At 66.4% G+C, this 18,766-nt stretch overlaps 1 protein-coding gene across 1 annotated transcript; it reads right to left on the reverse strand.

Moving 5' to 3' along the window:
• Nucleotides 1-1,389: 1,389 nt before the first annotated feature.
• Nucleotides 1,390-18,374, reverse strand: MMP17 (matrix metallopeptidase 17). Its single transcript, XM_069497495.1, has 10 exons — nucleotides 18,216-18,374; nucleotides 10,648-10,780; nucleotides 10,220-10,349; nucleotides 9,209-9,492; nucleotides 8,734-8,910; nucleotides 7,993-8,092; nucleotides 6,474-6,556; nucleotides 6,226-6,378; nucleotides 2,415-2,672; nucleotides 1,390-1,724 (listed from the first exon to the last, which is right to left on the reverse strand). Exons 1-10 carry the CDS (start codon nucleotides 18,372-18,374, stop codon nucleotides 1,390-1,392), a joined length of 1,812 nt encoding a protein of 603 aa, XP_069353596.1.
• Between the last annotated feature and the right edge of the window lie 392 nt (nucleotides 18,375-18,766).

Raw genomic sequence — 18,766 nt, forward strand, 5'->3', positions numbered from 1 at the left:
GGTGCTCCCCAGGCCCCGGGAAAGTGCCCTGTAAGCGGAATCGTTTCAGCAGAGGAAAACGCAGGGACCGGCTGGTCGTGCGTCCCTTATCGAAAATGCTCGCGACCAGGAATGCTTGGGACTCCGGACTTTCTCAGATCTTGGAATGCCGTATTTGCATTATCCCTGCCGGTTGGCATCCTAACTCGAAAATCTGAAACCCTAAGTGCCCCAGGGAGCATTTCCTGAGTCGGTGCTCAGGGGTTTCGGGTTCTGGGGTGTTGGGACCCGGGTTTCTGGGCGAGGGTGCTCCGCCTGCGCCGGAACACGGAGTGATGGGGGAGGAAGATGTTCCCGGGGGCTGCTTCTCCCTGCTCCTCTGTCCCCAACGGGAGGCTCCGAGAAGCTCCGCTCTGCGCCTACTGTTTACCTCTTCACGGGGACAGAACGGTCAGAGCTTTATGAAAGAGTGTCTGGGCTTCACAGCCGCAGTGAGGCAGCTCCCGGCCTTGCCTGTCTGGCGTGGCTGGGGCACCTTGGGGCCCCCCTGGGCCATTTCCCAGCCGCTCAGGGGGCCACAAAGTGGGACAATGCAGGGAATGGATGTGTGCACTCCGGGCAGGGCAGAGCCAGTGTCCCTGTGAGCAGAAGGGACCCGTTCCCGCCTGCGAGGGGAGGACGTCTCCGCACAGACCTGTCCTGCCCCGTCTGGCAGGCGGGGTCTTTCCCGGCTCCAGGAGCAGATGGTGAACAGATGGACGCAGGAGCGGCCGGGCCCTGGCGGAGTCTGGGATGGGCCGGCCCTGGGGTTGGGGAGGGCAACCCGAGGAGCCACGCGGACGCTGCGCAGGGAGGTGCTGAGGAACCCACAGTTCCTCCCCCTGGTGCGCCCACCCCTGTGCACCCCCCCAAAGCGCCAGGGAGCCGAGATTACAAAGCGGGGCGCGGTCGTGTTTGTCTGGAACGCGTCACAGGGAGACGTGCCGTGGCCCCGGCTGGGGGCTCGTGGGTGTGGGGCCGTGGCCCGCGGGGGAAGGGGCCGGAATGAAGGTCCCCTGGGCGGTGGAGGCACAGGGTGGCAGTGACTCGCGGCGGGGCTGGCGGCCGCCCTCCCAGCCCAGGCTGCTCCCTCCAGGGCCGGCGGGGGCCGAGCAGTGACGTCCCCGGCTCAGCAGTGAGGTCCTGGCGGCCGGGCGCTGGCCAGGGGAAGGCGGCTCCGTCCCTGGTCCTCCCGGCCCCGGCGGGCAGCGCCCTCTGCCGGCCCCGCCCCCGTGCGCGGCCGCGGCCCGGCCTGTCCTCGGCGGCGGTGCGGGCTCCCACGTCCGCACGCCCTGGGCACCGGTTCTCGCCCTGCGCGGCGAGCGGTCCTGATGCATCTGCCCTCTCCCAGGCCAGCGCCGCCGTCACACGTCACAGCGCCGGGGCCTGGGCCGCCGTCCACGGGATGTTCAGCAGCAGCAGCAGCAGCAGCAGCGCGGCGGCCACCAGCGGTCCCGGGGTCCCCGGCAGCGGCGGGGCCAGGGAGGTGCAGGAGCAGACCTCGTAGCCGTCCTCGGAGCGGCTCTGGTCGTGCTGTCCGGGCGGGGCTCGGGCCCCGTCCACACCCGTCACCTCGGTGCCGCCGGCCCGCGGGTCTCCACACACCAGCCAGTCCCGGGCCGTGGACTGCGGGTACCCGGGCGCCGCCTGCAGCTCTCCGTCCAGCACCTTCCAGTACTCCTGGCCGCGGAAGAAGTAGGAGGCACCTGGTGGGGGAGGAGGCAGCGCTGAGCTCCGCTGGCCCCGCACGGGGACTCCGGGGACTCCGCTGGCCAGCCGGGGACACTGAGGGCCTGAGGGCCAGCGTGTGTGTGGCCACAGCAGCGCCGCCACGGGCCCGGGAGGCTCAGAGGAGCCCGCTGGCGGCAGGGACGGACGGGGCGACCTCTCAGGGCTTCCTTCCCTTCCCGGGTTCCACCGAGAGCCCACTCTGTGCCCGGCCGTCCTAGGTTTTGGGGTCGGAGCACTGAATGCAAAACAAGACGGAAGACACTTCTGTCCTGGGGCAGCTGCCCGGTGGGGAGGTTTCTCCACACCACGGGGCGCGGGGAGGCCGGGGCTGTGCTCAGGGACCTGGGGCCCGTGGCGGGGGCTGTGTGGGTGTCTCGGGAAGGTGCAAAGGCCCTGGGGTGGCCGCATGTTTGCTGTGAGAGGCAGAGGCTGCTGGGCTGGGGGCACGGCCGGGCTACAGAGGGCAGAGGAGCCCCAAGGGGAGGGGTGTGGTGCTCAGGAGTGGGGGACCCTTGGAGGGTCTGCGGCGGGTGTGACCCCTCAAGCTCACTCCGACAGGTGCTGGGCTCCGCTCTGCTCAGGGAACCCTCCCAACAACCCATTGCCGACCTGTCTACAGGTGGGGAAACTGAGGCTGCACAGCCCCCACCCACGACGGCGCTCACCATCGGACCAGCGCATGGCGTCGTCCAGCGTGCTGGGGACGCCCCTCCACAGGGGGCTCTGGGCAGGGTAGCCGGGGTCCATGCGCCGCGTGTGGTCATCGTAGCGCCAGTACAGCTGGTCCTTAAAGAAATAAGTCCTGTCATTGTGGGCCCAGGAGAAGGCGGCGTCCACGCCGCCCGGCGGCAGGCTGAAGTCCGAGACGGGCCGCGGGTATCCTTCCTCTACGTTATTGTCCTTAAACACCCAGTATCTGTCTCCTGGGGGCGAGAGAAAGAGCCATGGGCCGGGGCTCGGCCCCGCCCCGAGGGGCAGGGGGCTCCAGCCCCTCCCCCTCCCCACAGCCACCGCCCTCGCCCGGCGCACCGGGACGGCACTGCCACTCGGTGCCACGCGCCACAGTGCCGGGAGCTCGCGAACACTCAGCGAGCAGCTGCTCGTGCCTGGCACGGACGTCCCGTGCACCCGGCAGCTGGGGACCCGGGTTCTGTGCGGCGGCCACTTCGTGGCTTTACCCTTTGCTCTGCCCCGTTCCCGTTCCGCGGGACAGGGCTGGGGACATCTTCGTGGGCACAGACGGGAAAGGCACCTGTGTGACTTTCACACTTTAGTAAGAGTTGACGCAGAAACAAGACGTTTAAAAGTCCTTTGCTGGACAAAGGGAAGAGGGACAGGTGGGTGACGTGCACGTGGACAGATGCTCACGTCACGAGAGAAGCGCAACTCAGGACTCAAGGAGACTCGGCTGCACCCGTCAGGACGGTCACGGTCACAAACAGAAAATAAGCGCTGGGGGTGGAGAGGCTGGAGCCCAGGGGCCACTGCTGGTGGGAATGTGACACGGTGCAGCCACCGTGGAAAACAGCCACCGTGGAAAACAGCTTGGAGCGTCCTCAAACGTCTAAAGCTAAGGTGACCATGGGACCCGGCGATCCCACCGCTGGGTGTTTATCCAGGAGGAACAATGGTAAGATCTGGAAGACGCATTTGCACGCTCATTTGCACGCCCACGTGCACAGCTGCTCTCTTCTCCACAGCCACGAGGCGGCGTGGCCTCCCGTGGACGGTGGATAAACGCGGGTCTGCCCACACGACCGACGTTACTCGGCCTCGGACAGGAGGGAACTCCTGTCTCAGGCTGCCACGTGGACGCGCCCCGAGGACAGCGCGCGGGGTGAAACTGCCAGGCACGAGGGACAAACCGCAGGGTCCCCTGGTCTGAGGTGCTCAGAGCTCCAGGCTCAGAGACAGAGAGTGGGGGGGGGGGGCGGGGCTGGGGGGGGTCACGGATCGGAGTTTGGTGGGGACAGAGCCCACTCTGGAAGGTGAACGTGTTCTGGAGGCAGACGGCGGTGACGGCCGCAGAACCACCTGTCTGTGGTTACCGCCACGGAACAGCACACTTAAAAACGGTTGAAATGGTAAATCTTGTTACATATTTTCTACCACAATTAAGAAGGACACAAAAAAGTCCTTTGCTGGAGACTGGACGGAGCCGGCATGTGAGCCGGGAGGCGTCAGGAGACGACGGCACATCCAACAACCGGCCACACTGCAGCCCAGCGGGAACCAGCCGGGGACGCAGGGGACGCAGGGAGGGTGGGCCACGGCCAGAGGCCCCCACGGTCTCAGACCTGTCCCCACAGGTCACCCATGCACTCCACGGGGGAAGTGGGGACTTTAGACTCGAGAAACCTGCAGACGCACCTTGTCCAGGAGACCACAGCGAACGTCACCAGAACTCACCACCTGGGTAACGTTCCTGCCAAACCTGCAAACCACAGTATGGTCTAGAGGAGACGCCAGACAGAGCCACGAGGGACGACTCAGGTGACGTGCGGGGGTCCGCGGGCACCCGGGGCACAAGGCGAATATGGGCCGGGAGGTGCCAACCAGGGACGGGGCCGTCAACATTCAACTGCCCACGTCTCGTCACAGTGCAGGGACGATGCCTTGCTCTCATGGCCTTTAGGAGCAACAGGTCATGAGGTCTGCAACTCACTCTTTTCGTAAAAAAATTTTTTAGAATTTATTTTTTTTTTTTGAGACAGGGTCTCTATATGTTGCCCAGGCTGGTCTTGAACTGAGCTCAAGCGATCCTCCTGCTTCAGCCTCCAGGGTACCTGGGACTCTAGGTGTGCGCCACTGTGCCCAGCTTTTGCAACTCACTCTTAACTGGTTCAGGAAAAGGCGGCAGAGAAGGCCGGGCGAGGGGGTGCACGCGTGGTCCCAGCTACTCGGGAGGCCGAGGCGGGAGGATGCTTAGCCCAGGAGTTGGAGGCTGCAGTGAGCTGTGATCGCACCACTGCACTCCAGCCCGGGTGACAGAGCGAGACCCTGTCTCGAAAGAGAAAGAAAGAGTGAGCATGAGGACCTAGAGGATGGGAATTTGGGCATTGATACGGTATTTTTGCAGTTTGTCTGGAAGTTAAAATTTTTCAAAATAAAGTCTAAATCACGAGGAGGCTCTTTATGCAGTGACATGAAACAATCCCCTTGTCACAGCAAGAGGAGAGCCGGGTGGCGGGCGTGGCGGGCGTGGCGGCTGCTCTTGGTGCAAAGGGAATGAAACCATCGGGAAAACTCGGCACATCTGCTTATTTGTGCAAATTTTCTCGAAAGGCGACGTTTCCAAGAGGTGAACACAAAACATAAATACCATCAAAGTTTTATAAAAACGTGCCTGAACACGTGCCGGTTCCCTCTTTCTCACGCAGGGTCTTTGTGGGCCGCCACTCGCCCCGGGGCCTCGCTGTGCCTTGGGGAGGAATCGGCCCTGGGGCAGCCCCTGCGCGGTGGCCCCCGAGGGCCGACAGTGCCGGGTGCCGGGTCCACGCCAGCAGGGGACGGGCGGGTGGCGGGATGGGCAAGGACGCGGTTCACGTCACAGACACGCGGAATGCTCTTTGCCTCCTCAGAGGAACGGGATCTCTCCCGTGCTTGTGGACGTAGCCGCTGCCCTGGGTTGAACAGCAGCCCCCCCAGTTCACATCCACCCGGAGCCCCAGAACGAGACCTTACTTGGAAACGGGTCTTTGCAGGTGTGAACAGGTAAGATGAGGTCGTGCCGCGTGAGGGTGGACCTAGACCCTGGTGTCCCTGCAGGGAGAGGGGACGCCGGGTGCAGACGCAGGCTGAGGCCGGGGGCTGAGCCGGAGGCGCCCGCAGAGCCCCAGGGGAGCCCACCTGCCCACGCTGGGTGTGGGACTTGCAGCCTGCGGAGCTGCGGGGGACAAACTCCTGCTGTTCCCAGCCCCCACGCGGGGCCGAGACGTGGGCGTGAGAGAAAGGCTCGCGTCGTGTGCAAACAGGAGACAGAGGGTCTCCCTGGAACGGGGGCTGTGGGTGGGGTGGCCTGGAGAGAGGCAGCCGCCTGCCCCGCCACAGTCCCTGGACCCTGCACCGGGTTCTCCGCCTCCTCCTGCCCCAAGTCACCCCTTGGACGTTCCTGGCACTCGGCGGAGTGTCCCTGCCACAGGGCCTTTGCACTGGCAGATCCCCTGGCACAGAACCCTGCTCCCCCGGTCTCCGCTCCGAGCCCGTCACCCCTCCTTTCTCACCGCGTGAACCCTGCCCACGACGAACCTCATTACTGGGGTGCTTAGTGCGTGACCCCCCCGAGCCCGGGCAGGGGTCTTCATCCGTCTTGCCCTGCGTGTACCCGCAGTGTGGCGCCCAGGGTACCTGCACTGGGAGCTCAGGTGAACGTGCGCCCCGTGCTCTGTGCCTGCGGCGGACGCCAGGCCACGTGCCGCGGTACGGAGGCCGCAGGGAGCCCGCAGAGGCCCTGAGTGCACCGTGGGGACCACACACCTTTGAAGAAGACGATCTTGTGGTCGCTGGTGCGCTCATACACCGCGTCCACGCTGTCCAGGTGCAGGGGCAGGCCCCGCCAGAAGCGGTGCATCTGTGCCGGCTGCAGGGACACCAGGTGCCGGTCTCGGTTCAGCCGCCAGAAGTACTTGCCTGCGGGACACAGGGGCGGGGGGCTGGAGGTGGTGGGTCTGGGGCCCGAGTGGACCACACGCTTCCATCCTCCGGCTGCGGGACCCCCGGATTACCTTTGAAGAAGAAAGCTTCCCCGCGGATCTGGGCCACCGCGTCAAAGTGGGTGCTGCACCTGTGAGGCATGTCCTTCCTGGGCCTGTGGGGGCAGAGAGAGCGGGTGGGCCTGGAGGCAGCCCCCACCCAGCACCCGCAGGGCCGGCATCGCCAGGCCTCGGAACGGGCATCTTGGCTGCGGCTCTGCCAGGCGCGGTGGCTCACCAGAAGAGAAGGCGAGTTAACGGGAGGCCGGCAAGGACCCACCCTCCAGGCAAGCGTCAGGGCGCTCACGCACACGCGGGCAGGAGGGGAAGCTGAGGCAGCGCTCGAGGGGCCGGCTGGGCACCGTCTACCTAAGAGTGAAGTGCACCTGGGACCCCGCTCCAGTTCTAGAGCTCTGTCCTAGAAAGGGTATTCATAGCATCACCATCATCATCATTTCGTATAGATGGGGTCTTGCTATGCTGTCCAGGCTGGTCTTAAACTCCTGGCTTCAAGCCATCCTCCCGCTTCAGCCTCCCAGAGTGCTGGGATTACAGGTGTGAGTCACCACACCCAACCTGCATCACCACACCAACCTTGGCCTCTGGGATGGCCAAGGACCCAGGACAATGTAAACGTCCACCAAGAGAGGAATTTAAAAATACAGGGTGGCCCATGGATGCCAGTGTGGCACTCAGCTCTCCGAGGGACGGGTGAGTCGTCACGGACAGACACAGGCCCCTCAGAGAAGCCGCATGTGGCGTGAGCAGCACTGTGGCTGTACGCGTGGCTCTGTGTCCACGGTTGCTCACAGAAGTGTCCGGGACGTCCGGAAGGGACATTTGCTCCCAGGGAGGAGGACGGGTGCTGGGGTCAGGGGGACAAAATCGACCCTTCCAAGCTGGGCGCTTTCTGTGCCTTCTGAGTTGTGCTCCACTGGCTTGTGTCACCCACTCCAAAAATAAGTTACTTTAAGAAAAAAGCCAAGTTGGAGCCACATCTGTTGGGCAGAGTGAAATCCGGGGTGTACAGCTAAGTGACAAAAGTGTAAAGCCATCGCACGCTGGAAACCAAAACCACTCCCTGCAAAGCCACTGTTGCGGCCGAGGCAGCCACGCCGTGTGCCGGCCAGCTCCCAGGACAACGCGGCCCGGCCGACTGTCCCGGCTGAGCCCAGGCACCCGGCCGGGTCCACACGCCCGTGGTCTTCCCCGTCCCCCCGGGCAATGTCCCTGCCGTGTGGAGCGGCAGCCAGCCACCCCCGTGCCCCGTGTGACTTCCAGACCCACAGAAGCCACGGGCTGACATGGTGGTGGTGTCTGGTGGCACGAGGCTGGGCTGCCTGTCACGCAGCAGGTGACGGGGATGGGGGTGAGAGGAAACCGTGTTGGAAGTTCAGTATCTCTGCTCCGGCTCCCCGGTGGGGCGAGCGAGTGTTTCCCTGCCCTGCCCTGGGAGTTCACGGAAAGGGAAAGTGTCACTCAGGCCGTGGCGGGGCAGCGCTGGACGAGGACACAGGCCGCGGAGGGAGGTGGCAGGGGGGCCATGGCTTACGGGATGCTGGACCGGTTGTCGGGGGACTCCGGCAGCAGGGGAGGCTCCTCGGGCTCCGGGGTGTGCGGCTGCACCGTGGGGGACACAGACTCCCGCACGCCTGCGGGACACAGGGAGAACCGCGTCGAGCCCCAGGACGCCCGCCTCCCCCACCTGCCCTGGGCCCCCGGAGTCTGGATCAGGCGGGTACAGCCGGGCACAGCCGGGCGCCGCCGGGCCAGACCACAGGGCGCAGGGCGTTCAAACACCGCCTGGAAATCGCGCTACGCATCCGAGAGCACCGGGAACATGGGTGTCCCAACAAGACTCGCACTCCATGTTCACAGCGCGGTTCCCACGGCCAAAGGTGGACACACCCCCAGGCCACAGGGACAAACAGACGAGGAAAACCCCGCAGTCGCGCAGAGAAGGAAGCTCTGCCCCGGGCGGCCGCGTGACGAGCCGTGAAAACCCGCGCGCAGCGCGAGGGCCGGAGACAACGGCTGCAGGACGAGCCCTTTATAAAAAGTCCAGAACTGGCCCATCTACAGCGACAGAAAGTGGATCGGGGGCGCCAGGCTGCCCCAGTGTTTGGGGGACAGGCACGGGATTCTGCCCCGGGGCGCCGAGGGTCTCAGGGACGGCTCTGGGAAAGGCCGGAGGGGCCCAGCCGGGCACCCCACGGACGCGCTCTCTGGCCCCCCACACGCGTGGGGCCGCGGGGTGTGCCGGGCGCCCGTGTCGGCTTCGGGCCCCACTCACCGTACAGCTGCCAGATGCGCACTCTGTCCTCGTAGGGCAGCCCGTAGCGCAGCGGGTCGCCCACCGGGCCCTGGTAGTACGGACGCATGATGGAGCGCGCGGCAGCCACGTGGCTCAGCCCCAGGGCGTGGCCGAACTCGTGGACGGCGACTGCAAACAGGTCCATCCCGTGGGCATCTGGGGACATGGGGACCACATGAGCCAGAGGGAGGGGCCCTGTCCCTGAGGGGGAGGGGCTGGCAGCCACCTGCTGAGTTAGGGGGCTGCAGTGCCCCAGGGTGTGGGCCGGGGCTGGGGTGGCTGTGGGGGCCACCATCCGGCTAAGCCGGGCTGCCGTGGGGGGTGCCCGTGGGGACCCTGGTCCTGGTCACACGGGTTCCGAGGGTCGCTCGGGGCTCGCTCGATCCCCACCGAGGCTCTGTGGGGTCTGCCCGGGCCCAGGGGTCCCCACGGACTCAGCGCTGCCCAGACGCACCCGAGGAGCGGAAAGTCCAAGCCTCGTCATCGTCAAAGTGGGTATCTCCCGCGGTGTGGTGGTCGCCAGGGAAGAAGGCGTGGGCCACGGTGCCGCCAGGGCCGTCGAAGGGGTAGCCGTCGTTGTGGTCGGCCTTGGAGAAGTCGATCTGGATGTCGGCGGCGCTGCCCGCCACCTCGTGGAAGTTCAGCGGCGTGATGTCGCTCCAGACCTTGAGCGCGTAGTACATGAGCGCCCGCACCGTGTCGCGGCCCAGTGCCGAGTCCCGCGGGAACGTCCGGACCCTGCAGGCGGGGGTCAGAGCCCAGAGTCCGGTCACGACGAGGAGGCCCAGTGGCCCCCGCCCGGGCTGAGGTGCCTTCCCTGGGACACCCCTCCCTGGGGCTAGCACTGCCCCCAGCCCGGGGGTGCCTGTGTCCCCGAGGCTGGACCCGTGACCTGCCCTTCCCCCTCCCCAGGGTGTGTCTGCTGCCCTTGGGAAGACCCCAGGACTTCACGCAGGATGGACCGGAAGGTGGAAGCAGGGGACAGTCCGGGTGGGCGGAGACCCCCAGCACACCAGGGTCCACGCCCGAGTGCAGCCCGGGCCCCTCGGCGGGCACACCCTGACCCCCAGCCACCCGCTCCCGCCCAGGGACGGCCTCTCTGAGCCCTTTCTGACCCCAGAGAAGGGGACAGTGCGGCCCAAACTCGTGCCCATCAGAACCCCGGCATGTGGCCCGACTAGCAAACAGGTCTTTGTGGACAGAAGGACTGAGACGAGGGCATCGGATTAGGGCGGCCCGACGGCAGGGAGTGCCCTGCGGGGGCAGAGGGTACACAGACTGCAGGCAGGGGACCAGAAGCCGGGCAGGGGCCTGGGCAGACCCGCCCGAGCCTCCGGGACAGAGAGGGGACAACTTCCTGCTGCCCAAGGCCTCCGGCGTGTGGGCGTTTGCTGGGGCAGCCCCAGGACACGGAGACACCACCAACGCCAGGCCGGGGCCTGCCCCTCACCGGCCACCCACCCACCTCCACGACAGGTTCCTCTTGTTCCACTTGGCGGGGGCCGGAGCCTGGCGCCGTCTCCGAGCCTGGGCGGCGGTGGGGAGGTCGGGGAGGGAGCAGCGTGGGGTTTTCATCAGCGCCAGGGTGGCCTCGTCTGCAGGGGTGGGAGGTGGTGGGGGTCAGAGCCAGGCCCAGCACCCCAACTGGGGGTTCCGCGTGTCTGTCTCCCCAGAGCTGGAGCGTCTGACTCCCACCACGGCTCCCACCCAGCTGCCACCCCCTCCCGCCACACGCGGCCTGCGGGAACAAGCCCCGGGGCCACTGTCCCCACGGGCCACCGCACTGTGGCAACAAACTTGGGGTGTGGCCCTGACCAAGCAGAGGGGGCCCGGCTGTGCTGGCGCAGCCCAGCAGGGACAACGGTGTCCCCCGCCGACCCCCCGAGAACTGACCGAGGACGCCAGTGGGCTCCAGGCCGCCAAACTGCTGCATGGCCGCGATGGCCCTGGCCAGCTCCTCCTGGGTCTGCAGCTGCCCGGTGGCGGGGTCTGCCGGGGGCAGGTAGCCAAACCTGCTCAGCCACTCCTGGGGGCAGAGAGCAGAGTGAGGGGTGCAGTGGGGGCTCAGCCCCCACCCCCGAAGAGGAGCCCGCCCCAGGCCCCACTGGGGACAGGTAGGGACAGCTTCTCCCAGCCCCGATCAACACCAGCCAGCCCCTCTTTAGCCCACAAGTCACCTCGTGCCCCATTTTTAAGTCACTTTACAGGCAGCAGCTGGAAAATTGTCTTAATAAACTTACGTCCTCTAGAGAGGATGAGCTTGTGCAGTACACAGCCTGTACAACTGCCCATAGCGGCCCCGCCCCACCTCCTCCCGAGGCAGCAAAATGCCCAGGGGACATTTAAAAGGTTCTTAAACATGGCCAGCACCACATGCACTCGTGATTCGAGGGCGCAGCTTCTCCCGAGGGGCCCCTAGAGCGCCAACCTGCGCTCCTCCACGGTGGGTCCCAGAAGGGCCCACCTGCCACTCTGGCTCTGTGCCCTGGGGTGCTGGGGTCCTGGCTGGGCCTGCACGTTCCTCCTCTGGGCGGGCACGCCCCGCCCCACATGGACACGCTCCCACAGCCTTCGTCACCAGGACTCGCTGGCGTGTCCCACGGCTACTCGCCGTGCTGGCCGCTGAGACACCCAAGAGCGCATTCCACATTCAATATGAGCATTTTCAGCTACACGCGGGTTTTCGGAAAAGTTTTACAAACATTTTAAAGTTTTGATTCTGCCGTATTCTTTCCAAATGTCAGAACACACACACACACACACACACACACACAGACACAAACACACACAAATTTTTGTAGTCCCTTTGTTAAGATCACAGGCTGGAGCTACAGCACCACGGTGCCTCATGGTTACAACAACCTGTCACCTCCTCCAGGAAGCCCTCCAGAGCATCCTCAGTGCACAGGGAGGTGCCTCCCCCCCCCAGGCCAGCTGCTTCCCTACCCCCTGCCAGGCCTCCCCCACTGGGGAGCCAGCCTAGGAGCTGGGTGGCCGCAGTGAGCAGCCCCTCTGCTCTGAGGGTTCACAGAGGAAGGAAACTCCTTCTCATCCCCCGAGAGCCGGGCAGCCCGGCCATGAGGCCACACAGCTTTCGGGCTTCAAACGCCTCACGCTGAGCCTGGGCCCAGCAGGTAGCCCTCGAGGTGGGTTTTAAATGTTTTCCAGCATTTAAGAGCCGGTGGTCTTAGCCGCAGGTCCCAGTGCCCCCCAGGACGGGCAAACCCCCGTCCACAGCCACCTCTGCCGGGCACAGAGCATACAAGGGACCAAATCCCGGGGGTGGTGGGGGGCCCGTGACTCCCGCCCACCTGAAGGCCCGTGGTCGCTCCGGGTCAGTCCCTGGACGTGGCGGGAGTGTGAGGGTGGGAACAACTCTGCGCCTCGCCAGGGGACGCGCTACGGAGGACAGGACGAGGCCCCGCTGGACGCAGGGCAGAGGTTCCCCCGGCCCTGCCCAGCGCGACCCTGCGGGAAGGAGCAGCCGGCGGGGACAGCTCTGCTCTCCAGGAGAGAGGCCCAGGCCCGGTGGCCAGCGCTTGGGTGATGCTGGCCTGGCGGTTAATACGCGGAAATGCCTGAGGCAGTCAGCGGGGCGGGGAGGGGGCAGAGGTGACCAGGCTGGGGTCCTCACAGGGCCAAATGCGGCGGTGCCCCCGCCCAGCCCTCCCCTGCCACAGAGGCGCCTAAGGCAGGATGGCCCTGGGGTTGGGGCACAGACCCCCCACCGCGTGTCCCCTGCCCGCCCACCCCAATACCTGCAGAGCCTGGGCTCACGCGCCAGTCGGCCGGGGACATGGGTCTGAGCAGCTTCCTGCCCCCACACCCACCGCCTGGTCCTCCCTCCGCGGTCGCCACGGAGACCGCTGTCTCCAGGGTAACCGAGGCTGCAGCGGGCTCTGCGGCAGCAGCAGCGGGTGAACCTTCCAGAAGGCCACTGGGGAGGGGGCAGGAGGAGGCTGAACCTTCCAGAAGGCCACTGGGGAGGGGGCAGGAGGGGACCCAAGAGCTCCAGGTCGTCCCAACCCTGCAGCCGCCTCACTGGTGGTGACTCTCTGAGCAGACGGCAGCTCCACTCCCGCCAGGGGCGGGGCCGTTGCTGTGGAGGGGACACTGAGGCCGGAGGCGGGGCCTCCCCCATGCGCCCCCCCCCCCGGCCACCCAGCGCCCACTTCACTTCCCACTGTGGCTCTGATCACCGTTTGACACTCCGTGTGTCTTCCACAGCTTTAAGGAGGCGGAACATACACAGCATAAAATTCCCCTTGATGTGTTTTTGTTTGTTATCTTTAGACAGACTCTCGCTCTGTCACCCGGGCTAGAGTGCCGTGGCGTCAGCCTAGCTCACTGCAACCTCACACTCCTGGGCTCAAGCGATCCTCCTGCCTCAGCCTCCTGAGTAGCTGGGACTACAGGCATGTGCCACCATGCCCGGCTAATTTTTTCTATATATTTTTAGTTGTCCGGTTAATTTCTTTCTATTTTTTAGTAGAGACGGGGTCTCGCTCTTGCTCAGGCTGGTCTCGAACTCCTGAGCTCAAACGATCCTCCCGCCTCGGCCTCCCAGAGTGCTGGGATTACAGGCGTGAGCCACCGTGCCCGGCCGCCTCTGATGATTTTTAGCAAACCTACAAGTGCAACCCCCGCCCCCGCACGTTAGCTGTGCTGGTTGACTCTGTCTCTTCCGAGCGCCCAGGTGTGCTGGCTCCCCGCCCCGCCCCCGTACTGTGACTCTGCTGTGTCACGGGGGTGGGGGTGGCTCCTGGCACCTGGGACCCGCCCTCACTGAGGCCTTACAGCTGACCTACCTCACCCACGTCAGACTTGACCAGCACCAGGGCGGGTGGAGAGCAGGTGCCGTTAGCCCCATTTTGCAGACGAGGAAACCGAGGCTCAGAGAGGTTGGGTGACCTGCCACAGTCACACAGCTCACGGTCCGCCTCACCAACCTGTCTTCTGCTGCCACACGCCCTTCCCCAGGGGACGCTCACAGGGGCCTCTCACAGCCTGCCGACTGTCCGTGCGACACATCCCAGCGCGCCGTATGGGTGCTGGGGAGGGAGAAGGCCGGGGCCATCCTGCCGGCCCCTGGAGCGGTGGCACGTGGGAAGCCCCACGGCAAACCATGGACACAAGTAAATGAATCTCAGCGGCCGTGACAACACGGACGGGAATCACCCTACGTGACCTGGCGGCTGCCGTCACCAAGCACCTGCCACGCTCGCAGCCTGATGCTCACGGCGCCCTCAGGCGCCACGCGAGGACGGGCCCTCGATTCCAAGAGTGCGCAGCACACAGCAGGCGCTCGAAAAGTACCTGCTCAATCGACCTTAAGAAGTGGGTACTAGGCCGGGCGCGGTGGCTCACGCCTGTAATCCTAGCACTCTGGGAGGCCGAGATGGGCGGATCGTTTGAGCTCAGGAGTTCGAGACCAGCCTGAGCAAGAGCGAGACCCCATCTCTACTAAAAATAGAAAGAAATTATCTGGACAGCTAAAAATATATATAGAAAAAATTAGCCGGGCATGGTGGTGCATGCCTGTAGTCCCAGCTACTCGGGAGGCTGAGACAGGAGGATCGCTTGAGCTCAGGAGTTTGAGGTTGCTGTGAGCTAGGCTGACACCACGGCACTCACTCTAGCCTGGGCAACAGAGTGAGACTCTGTCTCAAAAAAAAAAAAAAAAAAAAAAAAAGAAGTGGGTACTATTATTGTCCTCAGTTGACAGATGAGAAAATGGAAGCACAGAGAGGTTAGGACGCTTACCCAAGGTCACACAGCCCGTGAGTGGCCAGCTGGGGCCTGAGCTATGCGTGGCGGTGAGGGATGGTATGGAGCTGCTTAAATAAGGGGGCTCAGGGAACACATCCTGGGGGTGACCTTTGGGCTGTGACCTGCTAGATGAGAAGCGGCTGTCCAGGTATTAACAGTGGGTGAACACAGCAGGGGACAGCAAGCGCAAAGGCCCTGAGGCAGGGCCCTGCGGGGACAGGGACGCGCAGGGAGAGCAAGGAGCTGGCCCCGAACACAGGCAGGCGGGATGGGAGGAGGAGGTGGGCCAGGGCAGGAGGGGCTCTTGGGCCCAGTGGAAAGTGGGACTTGATCCTGAGTGCGGGAGAAGCCAGGCTCTGCACCCCGAGCTGGGGCGGGGGGCCGAATCTCAGAGCTCGTGCCCGGCAGGCTCACGGCTACCGTGAGACGGATGTCACCTGTCATCCGCCGGGCACCGATCCTCCACCCAGAGCCTGGGCTTGTGTTTCCCGGAAGCTCAGATCTACCCTCAACAAAGGGGCAAAAATCACAGGCTCAAAGTACCCTGGGAAACACCCTACTGTGCCCCAAACCCTCAGCTCCCGCCCCTCCCCACCCCGCCCCAGAACCACCGGAAGCTCTGCCTGACGGTCCCACAACGACCTGTTCTCATGGTCCCCATTTTACAGCTGGGAAGACTGAGGCCTGGCGCTTAGGTCACGGAGCTGGTGAGGTCCTGTCCGTGTTATGGGGCCACGCCAGAGAGAAACCACATTCCCCGAGCCACACAGATGGCTGTTGGCAGGGGACCATGGAGCAAGGGACACGCAGACACTCGTCTCCCTGCCTGCCCAACTCTGGGTGAAGCCACGGCTCCACTTGACCACTAGCGGCTCTCTTGGCTTTGGCCGAGGGTATGTGGCTGGCGTTCTCAGCACAGCTGCAGGGTGCAAGGGGACATACCTGGTCCCAAGCCAGGGCGATGACACAGGTACCGAGGGCACACTGGGGCCACTGGCCGCCTGGGTGCTGCGGCAGAGGGACCCATAGGCCGCGAGCTGAGGCCGGGACGAGGAGGACAGCTCCTGCCACCTTCCGGGGTCCTGGCTCCCACCCACCACCACCCGGCCCCTGCCCAGCACAGCCCCTCGGGGCCTCCTGGGCCACGGAGACCCCGCACACGGCCTCAGCGATAAACCCTTCCAGCCACGTGGGTGCCGAAGGTCAACAGATCCGTCACCGCGCAGTGTGGCTGGAGGCGACGAGACTCGGACTTTGCTGCTGAGAGTGGAAATGTAGTAGGAACTTCACAGGACACTTTGCAAAACCTGCCACCAGGCGGCCAACACTCACGCGTGGCACCAGGCAGCTCTCGCAGAGCCCAGGAACCTCTCGCCCCAGCCGCGGTGCCAGGGGCTCTGGCAGTGCTGCCGGTGGCAACCGAACACTGGAAACAGCCTGCACCGGGCCCGGGCCTGGCTGGGCGACACGCAAGCCTGGGCGACACGGAGTGTTCTCCAGCACAGACCGCGGAGCAGGCGAGCAGCGCGGCGCCTCCTGTGCAAGAATAACGGGGGGACGTGGCCATGTCCCCTTCTGTGCCCAGTCTGCGGAAGGCCCCCGGGAAACCGGGGCTGGGGGCGCACCTCCCCCTCCGGGGGGACCACCCTCATCCGGCTCTGCCACTTTGCTGGGGTTGTCACTCAAAGCCAGAAAGACTGTGCTCAAGGACGACCCCAGGAGGGCACAGCATGCTCTTTTGTCCCCGCCACAGCCAGAAAGCCGGCGAGAGCCAGTCCCGCGGCTCAATCCCAGGCTGTGTCCACCGAGGACGCCGGGTGGGCTGGCCGGGGGCCCTCCCCTCCAGCCGGCTGCAGACCGCGGGGCACAGCTCTGCCGGCAGCAGCCGGGTCACATGTACAAAGGGGCCCTTCTCCTCGCTGGCACCCAGACCCGAACGTGCACAGGGTCAGCGGCCCCCAGGGCAGTCTGGGGAGGGGGCGGCAAGGAGTTCCCACGCCCCATAAACCCCGCCTGACACAGCCTCCTCCCCTCCGGCCCAGCTCTGACGTGTGGTTCCCCCGAGGGCCACCAGAGGCCGCCCTGCACCACCAGTCGGGAGCAGGTGGCAGGACAGTGGCTCCCACACCCGGAGGGTCCCGGCCTTCCCTGGGCGGGAGGCCTCCCTGGGCAGGGCGCTGCCGGCAGCATCCTCTGTCTTCACCCACGGGCCGGACGCCAGGGCCCCACTGCCTCCGGCCAGGCTGGGGAGCCACGTCCTCTGCTCAGCGTGGCCCCTGGGGCAGGTGACCCTGGGGTGCCGGGGAACCCAGAAGCCCTGGGGAGCTGGGAGAGGAGGAGGCCACAGGTAGAGCCGGGAGGAGTGTGGCCACCCCACTGTGTCCCGACAGGCAGGAGCGAGACACTCCCACACTCCACCAGGCTGATGGGCCACTTGGCCGGGCCGGGGCTGCATCCCTAAGCGTGTGGACCCCACCCCCATAGCCCTCCCGCCAGGGCCCTTCTGTGGCACCCTCGGAGCTGGAAGGTGGGGCCTGGGCTCTCCTGTCCGAGCAGAGCTGGAGTCACAACGCCCCCCGAGGGTGCACCTCAGTGGGGCCTCCAGGAACCCCCCACGCTGCACACGGGACTGGGGGGCACCCTGATTTCAGAGCCTGTTGGCTGGGAGGAAGCCGCTCTGGGGACTCGCGCATCTGGATGTGGACAGCAGGGACGGTGGCCAATGCCCCCATATGGCAGAGGGGTCTGCGGCAGCCGGGGCGGGGTGGCCACATCTGCTTCCCATCCAGACCCTGTGGCCGAGTCCTGCCGACCACAGGGCTGCGGATGCCACTCCGGTGCCTCCACCCCAATGCTCCGCCCGCCCGAACTCCACCTACGGCAACTTGCTTGGACCCGAGGGTCTTGGAGCCCCCAAAAGTCAGCGGTGCTGGGAGAGGGGCCTCGCCAGGACCCCACTGGGAGCCGGGGGAGGCCCGGGCCAGGAGTCCCCGCACCTGAGCGGAGTGGGGACAGCTGCCGGGGCAGAAGCCTCTTAAAGGATCACTTGATCCTCCAGCCTGCGAGCGTCCCCAGGACCGCAGCCTGGGGGTGGTGGGACCCCGGAGTCTGATCTCAAATCTTCCGGGTCCACAGGAGGCTCCACCCCGGCGGCCGAGCAGGGCAGCGGGTGTGGGAAGAGGAATAGCGGGCGCGGGGTAAGGGGCGGCTGGGGAGGCGGCGCGTGGGCCTGGACCGGGAGGACGGCACCGGCTCGCGGCCGGGAGGCAGGGCAGGCTGGCCCGGGCGGGGGGCGCGCAGGGCCAAGGTCCAAGCCCCGCGCGAGCTGGGACCGGCTGCTCGCCCCCGACACCCGCAGCGGAGCAAACTCAGGGACGCGGGCTGTCCGGGCGCCCACGCTCCGCAGCCCCAGCCCTCCTCGCGCGGGGCGCACGCCCCTTCCCACGGCGCTGCGCACCCCCGGACCGCGCGGCGGGGCGGCAGTCCTCGCCCACGGGCCGCTCCGCGCCGGGACCCGGAGGCCCCCGAGCTCCTGCGGCTGCGGCGCCCCGAGCGCTCGGCGCGGAGAGGGGACCCGCGCCCCCGGCCTCCCCGCCGCGCCGGCCTCAGCGCTCCCGCCTCGGCAATGGGCGCAGGGCGCGCCCGCCCCGCACCGACGGGGCCCCCGCCCGCGCCCCCGACCGCGCACTCACCACCCCCAGGCTCAGGTCCTCGGCGCGGGGCGCGGGCGCGGCGCAGACCCCGCGCGCCGCCAGCAGCAGCAGCAGCAGCGGGAGCAGCGGGAGCAGCCCGGGCCCGGGGAGCGGGCGCGGGTGCGGGGGGCCGGGGCCCCGGGCAGCGCGGAGCCCCATGGCGCGGCCGTGCAGCTCCCCGCGCAGCCCCGCGCAGCGGCCCGACCGAGCCCCGCGCCCGCCCCCGGGCGGGGCGGGGCCATGCTAATGAGATGCTAACGAGGCGCGCGTCCCTCTGCCGCCTTAAAGGGCCCGCGCCTGCCGGCCCGCGCCCCCGCTGCGGTACTGGGGTCCCCGCCGGACCTGCCGGGTCCTCCGGGCCTGGTCCGCGCGTCCGGAGGAAGGGGCTTCCCGAGTGTCCCTAGACCAAGCTGGGGCGGCGGGGGGCGCGGCAGGGCGCGGGATCCGGCTGCCGGGCTGCCCCGCGGTGAGCGGACCCCGCCCGCTCCCCCCACCGCGCCTGCGCCCACCTCGCCGCCCGGCCAGGGTTCGCGGTCACTCGGGGTCCCGGG

Source organism: Eulemur rufifrons, chromosome 21 (assembly GCF_041146395.1).
Source record: "Eulemur rufifrons isolate Redbay chromosome 21, OSU_ERuf_1, whole genome shotgun sequence".
NCBI lineage: Eukaryota > Metazoa > Chordata > Mammalia > Primates > Lemuridae > Eulemur > Eulemur rufifrons.